Source organism: Alosa sapidissima, chromosome 8, assembly GCF_018492685.1.
Source record: "Alosa sapidissima isolate fAloSap1 chromosome 8, fAloSap1.pri, whole genome shotgun sequence".
Lineage (NCBI taxonomy): Eukaryota > Metazoa > Chordata > Actinopteri > Clupeiformes > Clupeidae > Alosa > Alosa sapidissima.
The window spans coordinates 34,087,056-34,102,589 of NC_055964.1; the positions used below are offsets into that span (position 1 = coordinate 34,087,056).

General features: G+C 40.8%; 1 protein-coding gene across 4 annotated transcripts in view; it reads right to left on the bottom strand.

Annotated features, from left to right (window-relative positions):
• LOC121715035 (glycerol-3-phosphate acyltransferase 4-like) overlaps nt 1-15,534 on the bottom strand; it is a 49,548-nt gene that overhangs the window by 14,713 nt on the left and 19,301 nt on the right. For all 4 annotated transcript variants that reach the window (XR_006033513.1, XR_006033514.1, XR_006033512.1 and 1 more), the window contains exons 10-12: nt 15,019-15,104; nt 14,336-14,464; nt 3,848-3,927 (exon numbers count right to left, since the gene is read on the bottom strand). Coding sequence is in view for 1 of the 4 variants with exons in the window: in XM_042100331.1 (XP_041956265.1) it covers nt 3,848-3,927; nt 14,336-14,464; nt 15,019-15,104 (295 nt within the window). In the remaining 3 variants the exon portion in view is untranslated. The remainder of the gene's footprint in view (nt 1-3,847; nt 3,928-14,335; nt 14,465-15,018; nt 15,105-15,534) is intronic.

Here is a 15,534-nt window from a genome sequence, read left to right on the forward strand (position 1 = left end):
GTAAATAGCATACCGTTACTTGAAATGAAATCACAAAGACATTTTTTAATAATGTCTGCCAGTAGAGCACCCAAGAAACTAACAGAGCAATTCTGACATTCTTTTACATTGTTTATTTGTTGTTTTTTCATTACTATGAGGGGTCCGTCAAGCTTAATCTTACCAACCCGTCACACAAATGAGACAGGAATAATTGTTTTTCATTACAGTTTTAACACTATCTTTGCTAAGAAAATGTAATTTCTAATTGAAGGCATGTCTGTTAAGTCAATAACTTGACTCGCTTCAGTCAAGGGGGGTGGGGTTGCAATATATATTAAATCAAATTTCCATGCAACTGTTCTCAAATCAGTTTCTCTCCCTAAACAGTTTGAGTTTTTGGCTATCGACCTGGAATATGGAAAGGACTGTCATTTATGTATAGTTGGCTGCTATAGACCACCTGCAGCTATCAGTGATGCTCTTACCTCACTGTCAGCTGTCTTAACTGACCTGCTTTCTAAAGATATTGTATTATTGGGTGATTTGAATTGGAATTGGTTGACATCAAACTCAGATCAGTTTAAAGCATATTGTGATTCTGTGAATCTTATTCAACTTATTGATTCACCTACACGATCTAATCATAAGAACCCAAGCAAGTCCACTCTAATAGATCTTATTTTAACAAATAAACCCCATACATACACCTATACAGGGGTTTTTCCTGATGATGTCAGTGATCATTGTACTGTAGTCGCTATAAGGAATTGTAAAATCCCCAAAGTAAAACCTAGAATTATTACAAAAAGGAGCTTTAAACTGTTTGACATTCAAGGGTTTCTGCATGAGTTGTTTGCATCTGATTGGGATAAATTGTTTTTAATACCTGATGTGACCATAGCATGGCAGTATTTTCACACATTATTTTTGAAGATCGTGAATAGGCATGCACCTGTTAAGAAATTCAGAGTAAAAGGCCGTGATAATCCATGGTTCTCAAATGAATTATCTGAACTCCTTCATGAAAGAAACTTGGCTTGGGCCACAGCCAGGAAATCGGATACAGAAAGAGATTGGGTAGCATTTAGAGTACTGAGAAATAAATGTACAGCTCTTACGCAGATCAAAATCTGAATATTATCTAAATGAAACCTCACAAAATCTAAATAATCCTACTAAATTCTGGAAAACCATCAAATCACTTTCTCCTTCTACGTTATCTAATGATTTCCCTGACCAAATTTTAGTAAAAGATAGTCTCATTACTAATAGGACGGATATGGTAAATAGCTTTAATAAGCATTTCATTTCTTCAGGTTCTATTTTTAATGAAATTTCTGTGAGTGATATACCCAACCCATCTCCTCTTCTGAGTGAAGATAGTCCTACTTTTTGCTTTTCTCCAATCTCAAGAAGTGAAGTTTTAAAAGCCTTGAAAAACCTTGACATCAAGAAGTCTGCAGGGCCTGATGAAGTTGAGCCATATTTTTTGAAAGTAGCTGCTGAGATCATTGCTGGGCCACTAACTTATATTTTTAACTTATCTTTAGAACAGAATGTTGTCCCTGATGTCTGGAAATCTGCTTTAGTTGTACCCCTACTAAAAGGTGGTGATCCAACCAGCTTAGATAATTACAGACCAATTTCTAAGCTATCAGTTATAGCCAAAATCTTAGAATCGATTGTCAGCGAACAACTGAAGGAATATTTGGTTAGCAACAACATTTTGTCTAGGTTTCAAAGAATCACAGTACGGTAACTGCCACTATGAAAGTTCTAAATTACATTACCTGTTCCCTAGACAATGGAAGCTCATGTGTTGCAGTGTTTATTGATTTGACTAAAGCTTTTGATACTGTCAATCATAGTATTCTTCTATCGTGTCTATACAGTGTTGGTCTTTCTGAAACTGCATTAGGTTGGGTTAGGAACTACTTAAAGAATAGGTGCCAAAGGGTGCAAATTAAGGGGTGTCTTTCTGATAGTCTCAGTATTGAATCTGGTGTGCCACAGGGGTCCATTTTGGGTCCATTGTTATTTACATTATATATCAACAATCTTGGTGATAACCCATCAGACGCAAGTATTCATTTATATGCAGACGACACCATCATTTATTGCCCTGCATCGTCCATTGATAGTTGCATTTCAAAGCTGCAGGAAGCATTTCCAATAGTTCAGCGCAATCTCCTCTCTTTAAAACTAGTTCTGAATGAAAACAAAATGCATGGTCTTTTCTAGGAAACATAAATGTAAATCTTCTCTACCACCTCTTTACACTTTGCAGGGTAAAGCTATAGAACTGGTCTCCTTCTACAAATACCTAGGCTTTGTGTTGGAGGAGGACTTATCATTCAAGTTACATGTTAGACAATTACTATCTAAGTTAAAGCTAAAGCTGGGGTTTTACTTTCGGAATAGTGCCTGTTTTTCACAGTCAGCCAAAAGAAAGTTGGTGGAAGCTACCTTCTTACCTGTCTTAGATTATGGAGATGTTTTTTACAGAAACACCACTAAGGCTCTTTTACATTCATTAGATTCTGTTTATCACTCTGCTCTAAGATTCATAACTCGTACACATTACTTCACTCATCACTGTGCACTGTACGAAAGGGTAGGTTGGCCCTCACTTCACTTAAGAAGGTACAAGCATTGGCTTATATTTGTGTACAAGGCCATAGCTGGCCAGCTTCCTCTGTATATGATTAGTCTTTTAACTGTCAATAGTCAAGGGTATAATCTGCGTACAAGTAGATATATTCTTTTAAAAGTTCCTTCAATGAAGACCGAGTTTGGAAAAACTGCTTTTATTTATAGTGCATCAACTGCTTGGAATGACATTCAAAGATCGTTGAAACTTACAGTATTTATTTCAATCAATGAATTTAAGTCATATCTCAACCAAACATTCCAAACTGTCTGCACCTGTTCCTAACTTTTAATTTTGTTTCATTGTTGTATTGTTGTGTGTGTGTGTGTGTGTGTGTGTGTGTGTGTGTGTGAGCGTGTTAGTGTATGTGCGTGTTGTGACTGACTTATTTTTACTTTGTCTGTCTCTATTATGTTCACTGTGTGCTGCTACCTTGGCCAGGGCTCACTTGTAAATGAGATATCTTTCTTCCCTGGTTAAATAAAGGTATAATAATAAAATAAAAAAATTGACTCTTATTGGATAACTAGAGCCATTTTATCATTAAAAATGTACCACCCCGTCACTTTTATTAGATTTCAATTTATTATATTTCAGTGTGAAAACAAAATGTATGCCTGAGGTGGGCAAATATGCTTTGTTGGAGGGTGATCATGTCTTTATTCATTGAAAAGAAGTTTACTTTTGATGAACATTTTGAAAATGTTATAGTGGAAAAGGCGTCCGTTTCATAGAATGACCCGTGCAGTATTTCTGTGGGATTTCTGCATCTTTCCTCACGTCTAATAGATAAGAATAAGTGCAGAATGGCCAAACATATTATGGAACATTCTGACATGTTCTCTGTTCCAACAGATGACATGATGGCAGATACTGACTGGTGGCAAACTGTCCCCTTTGTCCCAGTTGATTGGCAGCGGCTCGTCATGTACAGAGCCTTCAGGCAGAAGTGTGTGTGTTATGTGTGTGTGTGTGATTGGCAGCGGCTCGTCATGTGCACAGCCTTCAGGCAGAAATGTGTGTTTTATGTCTGTGGGTGTGCATATGATTGGCAGAGGCTTGTCACGTACAGAGCCTTCAGACATAAGTGTGTGTGTGTGTGTGTGATTAGCAGAATTAGCACTACAACAGGTCCACCAGTTCTCCCTGTCTGGTGATTGCAACCTTCACTCAGATGTCTGTGTGTGTGTCTGTGTGTGTGAGAGGTGAACTCACCACAGCAGGTCGACCAGCCCTCCCTGTCTAGCGATGGCAGCCTTCACGCGGTTGGCAAACTGCACGGCATCCTCTCCCTCCTGCAAAGACATCACAGGGCATGGAAATCAATGGAAATCTCTAACTAACACACACACACACACACCAAAGTGGCTAAGCAATTAGACTAGCGTGCAAATGTGCAGTGCCAGAGGACACACATGACTAAGGGGTAATGAATGGGACTATCTTGGAGGGCAATTCGTAATGCTAAAGGTGGCGGACATGTGAATCGGAAGTCCTACGCTATAAGTAGCCAATCGATGTGGTGTGCTGACTGGACCATAGCGTAGATTAGTATAGTCTGATGCAGCGTACCCAGGGTTGGGTAGTAACGGATTACATGTAATCTGGATTACGTAATCAGATTACAAAAATCAAGTAACTATAATCAACCCAGATTACAATAAAAAAAAATTGTGTAATCAGATTACAGTTACATTGTTGGGGATTACCTGATTACATTTTATCATGCAAACAATGCAACTTTTTTTATGATAGCCTAGCTATCTTTTAATTTGACAAGCTTCGGGCTTGCCGGTTCGATCCCCGACCAGTAGAAAAAATGTGGGCGGGGGAAGTGTTTGAGCACTGCTCTCCCATGTCCACATCCACGGCTGAAGTGCCGAGTAAGGCACCTAACCCCTCACTGATCCCCAAGCGCCGCTGTAGCAGGCAGCTCACTGCTCCGGGTTAGTGTGTGCGCTTCATCTCACTGTGTGTTCACTGTGTGCTCTGTGTGTTTACTAATTCACAGATTGGGAGACCAAATTTCCCTCACGGGATCAAAAGAGTCTCTATACTTATTTACTAACTTATTTACTATTGGGGCAGGTCTCTCGGCACACTGCCTGATATTTTCCTCCTAATCTTAATGTAACCTCTTGTTTTAGTGTTACCGTTTACTTTGAGAAAGTCAGCAGGTCCCCCTGGTTGAAAAACATCCCAAAGGAATAATTTTTTCACCCCCACAATTGAAATGGAAATGGTGTTGTTCAATCTCAGGCCCTGGGTCAAAAAAATCCAGCGAAAGCTAAATTCATTGTCCAGGTGTGCCCTTATAAAGGTTAAGATGAGTTGTGCATGTTTGGAGAATAGTGATCCATGATCACATCCATGATGACTAAGTGATGTGATGGGGTGAAAATTTCAACCACCGAAACACCACCCCCAAAGTGGAGAATAGCTATAGAAATGTATTAATTTTGGGTGTTTTTCAGACAACGGGACCTGGTGACCTCAAAGTAAATGGTAACACTAAAACAAGGGCCTACATTAAGATTTTTGGAGGAAAAGAACAGTTAATTCACACAGGAATGCTTTACTCAGAGCAAAGAGATTTCTTAGATGTAATAAAATAATAAAGAGAAAAATAGAATGAGAATTCTTTCATCAGTTCAGTGGTGGTGTCTTTTACTTAAGGGACATATTTATTGAAGTAATCTAAAAGTAATCCTAAAGTAATCAGATTACGTTACATGTTTTTGGTAATCCAACTGATTACGTTACTGATTACAAAAATTGCCATGTAATTTGTAGTCAGTAATGGATTACATTTCAAAGTAATCTGACCCAACCCTGAGCGTACCATCATAAGATGTATCCTAGCATAGATTAGTGTAGAGTGCAGTAGTAATCTAGCCTAGCGTAGATTAGTATACTCTGATGTAGAGTGCAGTAGTAATCCGTAGCCTAGCGTAGATTAGTATAGTCTGATGTAGAGTGCAGTAGTATTCTGTAGCATAGTGTAGATTAGTATAGTCTAATGTAGAGTACAGAAATAATCTGTAGCGTAGTGTAGATAAGTATAGTCTAGTGTGTGTATTGTAGTGTAGTTTATTAGTGTGTAATGTATTGTAATGTGTCATTTATTGCAGTGTAGATTAGTAGTGTGTAGTTTATTGTTGTGTAGATTAGTAGTGTTTATTTTATTGTAGTGTAGATTAGTAGTGTGTAGTTTATTGTTGTGTAGATCAGTAGTGTGAAGTTTATTGTAGTGTAGATTAGTAGTGTGTAGTTTATTGTTGTGTAGATCAGTAGTGTGTAGTTTATTGTTGTGTAGATTACTAATGTGTAGTTTATTGTAGTATAGATTAGTAGTGTGTTGTTTTTTGCAGTGTTCTGTGCTGGTTGTTGTGTTCTAGTGGACAGACTCTGCATTGCACTGGCTGTAGTGTAGTGTAGTGTAGTGTAATGTAGTGTAGTGTAGTGCAGTATAGAGTAGTGTAGTGCAGATTAGTGAAGTGTAGATTATTATAGTGTGCTGGCCTGAAAATGTTGTGTAGTATAGTATAGAGTAGAATAAAAGTAAATTGTAGTGTGCTGGCTGTTTGTCGTAGTGTAGGTTAGTCTACTCTAGACTAGTATTGAGTAGTTTTTGTAGCGTGCTAGCTGTAGTGTAGATTAATATAGTGTAGATTAGTATTGAGTAGTTCACGGTACTGTAGTATGCTGTGCTGAGGCTGTTCTGTAGGTTAGTATGGTATAGCAGAGTGTATTTTTTTGCAGCGTGCTGGCTAATAGCTGGCTGGTTGCTGTACAGTAATTTCCTGCGCATAGTGTATAAACCACAGGACAGTTTTTTATGCAAGTTAAAAAAACAAAACCATGTTAATACCATATTAACTGCCCCCATGTATTAACCTCATAGCTTAAGAAATTTTGCAAAATCAATGTATAAACCTCAGCTAATAGTTGGGAAATTCAGGTAGTGTAGGTTAGGTTAGTAGGTTAGTGTAGATTAGTATTGAGTAGTTTATAGTAGCGTGCTGTCTGGAGTGTAAGTTAGTATAGTATAGTGTAGATTAGTATTGAGTAGTTTAGTGTAGCGTGCTGGCTGTAGTGTAAATTAGTATAGTATAGTGTAGATTAGTATTGAGTAGTTTAGTGTAGCGTGCTGGCTGTAGTGTAAGTTAGTATAGTATAGTGTAGATTAGTATTGAGTAGTTTATAGTAGCGTGCTGGCTGTAGTGCAAGTTAGTATAGTGTAGATTAGTATTGAGTAGTTTATAGTAGCGTGCTGGCTGTAGTGTAAATTAGTATAGTATAGTGTAGTAGGGTGTAGATTAGTATTGAATAGTTTACTGTAGTGTGCTGTCTGGAGTATAGGTTAGTATAGTATAGAATAGGATAGTATTGAGTAGTTTAGTGTAGCGTGCTGGCTGGAGTATAGCTTAGTATTGAGTAGTTTACTGTAGCGTGCCGGCTGGAGTATAGCTTAGTATTGAGTAGTTTACTGTAGTGTGCTGTCTGGAGTATAGGTTAGTATAGTATAGAATAGGTTAGTATTGAGTAGTTTAGTGTAGCGTGCTGGCTGGAGTATATCTTAGTATTGAGTAGTTTAGTGTAGCGTGCTGGCTGAAGTATAGCTTAGTATTGAGTAGTTTACTGTAGTGTGCTGTCTGGAGTATAGCTTAGTATAGTATAGAATAGGTTAGTATTGAGTAGTGTAGTGAAGCGTGCTGGCTGGTGGCTGTGACCTAGTGGATGAACTGATTCAGTTTTCCACTGGCTCCCGGGCTGGAAAACGGAGCGGCAGATTTTTCCCACCGAACGGAAAGTGTGTGTGGAGTCTGGCCGAGCCCCTCAGATCTCTGGGGAGCACTCGGAGCTGAAGGCCGCGGAGTCGGAACAACTGGCCTTTCAGCAGCACCGCTCTACACACACGCACGCACACACACACACACACACTCTATCTCACACTGCTCTTCCACAAACACTTCTGCTGTGTAACACACACTTCCTTCTTGTGCTCCACAATAAACACAGTCCAGCGAGCCCTCTGCTCTGTAGCCAGACCCCACCCCCCCCCCCCTAAAAAAAAACAAAAAAACTAGAGCCACTCACAGGACAAAAAAGCCTTTCTGGAGGTGTCTGCATTTCTGTACATGCTCAAGGGAGCATGTGTGTCTGCTAAGGTGAACACACATACACACATTTCCCCTTGACCTTGACTTGTGTGACCTTCATGTGCCTCCTACACTGACGTTCTTCATGTGCCTTTCCCCCTGCCCCTCTGTGTGTGTGGGTGTGTGTTCAGTGCTGCAGTGGGTTCACATAGAAAAGCCCTCTGTGTGTGTGTAGGTGGGAGGGTATGTGTGGGTGTGTGTGTGTGTGTGTGTCCAGTGCTGCAGTGGGTTCACATAGAAAAGCCCTCTGTGTGCAGTCATGCAGTCAGACAGCCACGGCACCGGGCCAGCTGTGCCTCTCTATAGCCTTCTAAGGAGTGCGAGTGTGTGTGTGTGTGAGTGTGTGTGTGTGTGTGTGGGAGAGAGAGAGACAAGGGCCAAAAATACCCCTGAATATCAAATGTAGAGAAAAAAAAAAGTATGTCCCTGGGTTTCTAACACACACAAACACACACACACACAAACACACACACTTCTAACAATGTCCTGTGAGTGTGTATACTTGTCTCTCTGTGTGTACTGTGTGTAAATATGTGCATATGAGGGAGAAGGGGTGTGTCTGTCATTCTCAACTCTTTCCTGTTATTCACGGGGGGTCAGGGGTCACGGGAGTGACTTGACGTGGTGGTCACTTGGCCAATGCTGAGCTGAGGTCAGCGCCCACGGTCATGACTCCATCCAGTTTCACTGTCCGCAGAACACACCAGCACAGGAGAGAGGTCTCCATACACACACACACACACACACACGCACACACACCCTGATCAAGCCCACCATCGTCAATACAACAATGCGGCCAACGCACTTTGTGTTCAGTGACTCTCCAAACCAGGAGGAGGCAGTAACGTGTAATCAATACAATAGAAAAAAAATGTACTATGACGAGATGAATCCAACATTTTAATTGGATATGCGCCCACAGAGACTTAACAAATGATCCATTAAGATTCAACTTCAGTATGTAAAACTGCTAATTACTGACCTTTTAACAGGTAGTTATTCTGAGCATCTGCACATGGTCTGTGGGTAGACTAACACACACACACACACACATATATGTACACACACACACACACACTATATGTGTTGAACTGTTTGCATGGGTTGGAATAGACATGGCAGTTTGGTTGGGGAGCTTTGATTCGTAAATGAGGATAATCTCACGACATAGTATCAGGAGACTCACCGAGGCTGCATCTGTGAACGTGTGTGTGTGTGTTTATATGTGTCAAGCTGTTTGTATGGGTTAGGTCGGACATGGTAGTTTGGTTGGTCAACTTTGATTTGTAAATGAGGATGATCTCACGACACTCACCAGGGCCGCATCTGTGAGAGGGTGTGTGTGTGTGTGTGTGTGTGTATTTGTTTGTTTGTTTGTGTGTGTGTATGTGTGTCTGATGGGTTGACCAGTACTCTGACCCGTTAAAAAGTCTGTTCAGTCTTCCTGGTGTTGTTTTCACATCCAACATCACGTTAATGAATCCCCTATCTCTTGGAACAATGTTGCCCATCTTAATGTGTCTTAGTGCCTACACACATTCAGCTTATGCTGGCATGAGAGGACACACACACACACACACACACGCTCACAAACACACACTCACACACACACCCACACTCAAACACACACACACAAACGCACACACACACACGCACTCAAACACACACAAACACACACGCGCACACACACACACACACACACACAAACACACCTGCACCCTCTCACAGATGTGGCCTCGGTGAGTGTCATGTGAGATCATCCTCATTTACGAATCAAAGCTCCCAAACCAAATTGCCATGTCCATCCCAACCCATGCAAACATCGACACACACACACACACACACACACACACACACACACACACACACACACACACACACACACACACACACACACATTTCCAATGCAAAAACCTCTGGAAAATCAGCCTCTGAAGCAGGATTCCCATCTCTCAAAGGACAACATGTTTACAAATGATTTGTTTATTCAGACGTGTAATCCAGGAGAAATCTGGTTAAGGTTAAAATGAAAACTAGGGCAACAGGTTCAAGCTGGCCAGTAAAGCGAACGGGCAGGTGTGTGTGTGTGTGCAGGTGTGTGCTTTTAGCAGGCGGCTCTCAGCTGGTGTGGGTTTCTATGACGACTAGCTGACGACCGAGTCACAAAGACTCCCAGCACATCATGAACAGTACACACACACAGTGCACTCCAGCAGAGATTAGTGGAGGACTACAGCAGTGTGTGTGTGTGTGTGTGCTTTGTGTCTGGATGTTTGATCAGCATTACAGCCATATATATTTGTGTGTGAGAGTGTGTGAGTGACTACTCATATTCATATTTGGTAGCCTGGGACACACACACAGGTTGGTAGTAAGAGGGCTGCAACTACTTGGGATGGCCAAAGGGCTAAACAGCTTGCAAAGTACTGTGCCATCTCTGCTATTATTGGCAGCCGCCACATATGGTGGAGACGTTGCTACTTATACCCTTAAGAACTGTATTAGTATTGTGCTTGTTAAGTTATATATCACTTAAGTTAAGTGATTTGTGAAGACCTGGTGCATGCTACTGGTCCATGGGTTTGCATATGTATTGTACTGCATTCTTAACATTTGTTTCCCTGTACCATTTTCTTCATGTGGACATAAATAAATGGTTAAAATGTGTGTGTGTGTGTGTACATGCGTTTATGTGTGTTTGTGTGTGTGTGTGTGTGTGTGTACATGTGTTTATGTGTGTGTGTGTGTACGTGTATGTACGAGTGTTTGTGTATGTGTATGTACATGTGTGTGTGTGTGTGTGTACGTGTGCACGTGATTTTATTTGTGCTTGACCAACATCAGCACCACATGTTGTGTGCCTACAGGTGCTACTCCAGCCTAAAGTGTGTGTGTGTGTGTGTGTGTGTGTGTGTGTGTTAGTGTTAATTTTGTCACCTATTTTTAATTTAGTCTTAGTCTTGTGACGAAATGTCCTTTTTAGTCTTTGTCATATTTAGTCATTCAAATATCATTTTTGTTAGTCAAGTTTAGTCGACTAAAAGTCTCGTCATTTTAGTCTAGTTTTAGTCAAAAGAAAACTAAAGGTATCTTAGCCTTAGTCAGTTTTAGTCAACACATTTTAGTCTTTTTTTTTATAACAAATTATTTCTGATTACCATTTGAGTCAAATAGTGTTTCACACATCTCAATTTTCCAACAATATTGTCTGTCCACAGGGCTACTCGTCTGTTATAATTACTCATTCTGATTTTTTGTCAGTCAGTATGTTTACATGCACAGGTAAGTCGAGCTACAGTTATAGCTCGGCTGGGATTTGACCATAGACAGTAAAAGATTTGACTGGACCACTGTCATATTCGTAGACCAGTGTTTCTCAAAGTGTGGTCCGGGGATCACTGGTGGTCCGCAAGCTATCCCAAGTAGTCCGCGAGCAGACGTGGTAAAATATAATATAGATGAGTTGTTTGCAATATTGAACCAACTTGTATGTAAAAACAGTCCTGCAACACTGTCTATGTAAGATATGCAAGTTTAAATCATACAGTATGAATCCACACAATAAGCAAAGTGCAAAGACAATAAGCAAGGTGGTTCAGTGAGTAGGCCTATTGTGTAGACTAATTATAGGCTACTATTGAAGTAGGTCTAATCTTTTTTTTTTTTTAGCTAGGGTTAGTTAAGTGGTCCTGAAACTGAAAAAGTTTGAGAAACACTGTCATAGGCCAAAGTGTTAATGTTTTACTCCGCCTCGCTAGATGGCGATATGCGCCCAAACACAACACATTCCCCAAACAGACTCTCCATCTTAGCCATAGCTAACTTGCTAGCGAACTTTCCATATTAGCTTACTTGCTAGCAAACTTTGCATCATCAGTCTAACTAGTTAAATAGTTGACATTACATGATGAACATTTTCGTATTCTGGGGGATGTTAATTTGTATGAGAGAAGCTTCAACTTCTGGGTATGTAGCATTGTGGCATAAAGCTTAGGTAGTTAGCTTGCTAACTCTGGCAGAAATCTCCAGTGTTCTTGTTCCATGTAGTTTTGTGTTGCAGCCACAGGGTTGCAGCAACAGCACGTAGACTAGCCTACAGGAAAGCTGTTGCGTATGAACTCATTCGGAATATTTTGAAAACATAACAGCTAGATATTCTGTCTTCTCATTCGTCAACAATAATGCATCTTAAGATAGTCTTAGTCAGTGTTTCAGGACATTACTGCCGTCTCGTCATCGTCTCGTCTTAGTCATGAAAAAAAAGGTTGTTGACGAACATATTTCCTCTCGTCTCGTCTGACGAAATTAACACTAGTGTGTGTGTGAGTTGCTTTAGTGTTGCAGCAATGTGAGTGGTTGTCAGGCAGTAACTTGATTCACTGAGGCTTAATTAGACATCTGGAGCTCAGGGTGAGTGTAGGTAGATGGCTAAGTGTGTGTGTGTGTGTGTGTGTCTGTGTACACTGGGGTATATGTGTGCTTGTGTGTGTGTATGTATGTGTGTGTACTGGAGTATATGTGTGTGTTTTTGTGTGTGTGTGTGTGTGTGTGTGTGTGTGTGTGTAGTGAAATATATGTGTTGAGCTGTGTGTGTGTGTGTGTGTGTGTGTGTGTAGTGAAATATATGTGTTGAGCAGTGTGTGTGTGTGTATATCAGACATGTGGACTCGAGTCACATGACTTGGACTCGAGTCAGACTCGAGTCATGATTTTAATGACTTCAGACTTGACTTGATAAAATTCGGCATGACTTGCGACTCGACTTGGACTTGAATACTATTCACTCAAGACTTGACTCGGACTTTGCCTCTTTGACTTGTGATGACTTGACATGTCTCGAATCAAAAACTAAATTTCCTGATCGTGTACCAGTCAACCCAGAGACGCTTTCCCGCGACTAAAAAAAAAAAAAAAAATAGCGGAGACAAGCGGCCAGAGCACAGTTCAGTAGCCTACTGCCACTACCCCCACACGCGTTACGCACTGTGTGTAGGGCACCAAGAGACAGAGGAAGGACCAACATTTAGCCAATCACTAGTAGCTTTACTGCAAACTGATTTGCACTCTTGTTAGAGAACGTTTGTCAAAAAGCACCAACAGCATGTTACATAAAGATGATACTTTTCGAGTCCTCTCCATTAAGATCCAACTTAAACTTATGCTAAGCTACTGCATTTAATTGAGAACACATCTAAGCACGCACGAGAGGGAGAGAAAACGAGTAGGTTCCAGCTGGCTTGTCATTGTTGATGATGATTGACATCTTCTTTTAAATATAAGAAATCGTGGAGGCAAAAAAATACGAGATTAGAGGAGATTGTGAATTTATCCGTTTCTCACTAGCCTACTATACTGTTATAAACTATGAGATCCAGGTCACTATGACATAGCTGCACTCACTGTGATTTGGAAAGTGGACAAGAATATTATGAAGAGTTGTCTTTGCCTTGTGTAATGGAACTGGTGAGTCTTGAAGTATTCAATAATTTATTTACATGAAGCACATGATATGCCGATTGAAACGCATTCCACTCAGCTACTGTAGCTAGGTGGCTACTGGCTACCAGGCTCATAATTCACTTTTAATTGCAAACAGAAAATGTCAAGCAAGCATCATGTCATACATGCTTCTCTTTCCAAAGGAATGAAAGTTGTTTGTGCCAACTTAATATCATGCTTATCATTGTTAAAATTGTGCTATACATGTGGCACAAACAAGTTTGTGGACTAGCCATAGGCTATATTTGAACGGAGCTGGTAAAAAAAGATCATTATGAGAACGTGTGGACAGTGCACACAATGGGCTTAAGTGACCGTGCACCATTTACAAATTAGATAAACAGCATCAAATGTCTAGTATTTCTTAAGAAATTAATACTTTAAAACAAAATTACTGTCATTATTATCTTTTAAATAATATAAAAGTGTTGACCTTGGCTTCCCTTATGAGTCACCACTGGCAGACAGCCTAATAAATTGTTTGCAGGCAAATCTGTGGCCTAGCGCAGTGAAATACCATCAGTCAAATTATTACTCATCCTTACAGTGGGCTCCGCAATTTGGAAAAACATTATATATATTTGCAGCTGTGCTGAGTGTCATGTAGCTATCCGTTTTGTACAGATTACTCAGGTATGCACATGTGTATATTACACAGGTATGCACATGCATATGTCGTAAAAGATTACAAGACAGAAACATTGAACATATTTTAATCTGTATTTATAAAAAAAATACTGTGGATTAGATGGAAGTGCTAAAATTATGATCGATAGTCTAATAATGGCATTATTAAGTGAAGAGTACCTGATGACTTGTTCAGGACTTGAAAAAGATTGGGACTTGGACTTGGACTCGACTTGGCTTTGATGTGACTTGGACTTGGACTCGACTTGCCCTTCTCTGTATTTACTTGGGACTTGACTTGGACTTGACTGCTAAGACTTGGGACTTACTTGTGACTTGCCAAACAGTGACTTGGTCCCACCTCTGGTGTATATATATATGTGTGTGTGTGTGTGTGTGTGTGTGTGTGTATTACCTCTCTGGTCATGGGAGGCAGGTACCAGACACTGCAGACAATAGCCCAGCTGCTCATCATCCGGAGCAGGTAGTTGACCATCCCAAACTTACTGCTGTTCCAGAAGGCATCGCCAAAACGAGGGTCATACTACACACACACACACACAGACACACACAGGGACACACACACACACACACAGTAAAATCATTATCAGCACTGGACACCTGGTCAGGCACCCCATCCAACCCCCACATACAGAGATGCAGTGGACCGTCATAAAGATGATCGTCAGGTTAAGAGGTATAAATTGGAGTTCCATTAATACTGCATCCTTCTCTTTCATCTTTGATGCTGCACATTCTTTTGCGTGCACAGCTGTGTCTTGATGCCATCTACACATATTAGATTTGTGTCCCCAAAATCACATTAGAGTCACATGCTGACAGAACAACAGGAGTAGTGTGTGTGTGTATGTGTGTGTGTGTGTGTGGTGTGTGTGTGTGTTGGTTGGTTGGGCTACTGTCCCAAGCACACAACACACAGGAAATCAGCTGACAAAAGTCTCCATAGAAACCGCAACAAGCAAGTCAGACTATGGGCCTTCTAGAACCTTCTCTGGAACCTTCTACAAGAAGAATGCTTACAGCTGTTACCCGGGAGATGGAGACGCCATGAGGGAGTTAAAGGAGAGGACGGCTCACCTTGATGGCCACAGGGTAGACCGTGGAGGCGATCTCAAAGCTGCCCTTCTTGAACATCATGACTGACGTGTTGTTGATGCAGGTACCTGGGCACACACACACACACACACACACACACACACACACACACACACACACAGAGCTATTCACAGTGCACACAACAGACTGCGCTCCGTTTCTATGGAAACAGTCAGGCCTGAGAGGGGCAGGAAAGCATGAAATGGGCTAAAGCTGTGACACACACACACACCCACAGTTCCACACACACACACACCAGGGCTCTACACTAACATTTTCTTCCAGGAGCACTTGTGCGCCCAAGTTAAAAAAATTTAGGAGCACAGACAAAAATTTGGGCGCACGGTCAGTTCTGTACTTAACTTACACATAATCTAACATTATACTGCAGCTAACAGTTAAACATGCCAGTGCACCAATTGCGAATAGTAAGAATGACTGACAACATTTAGGCTACAGGAAACAGGATTTTAAAGGTCAGTGCCTACTTTATGTTCA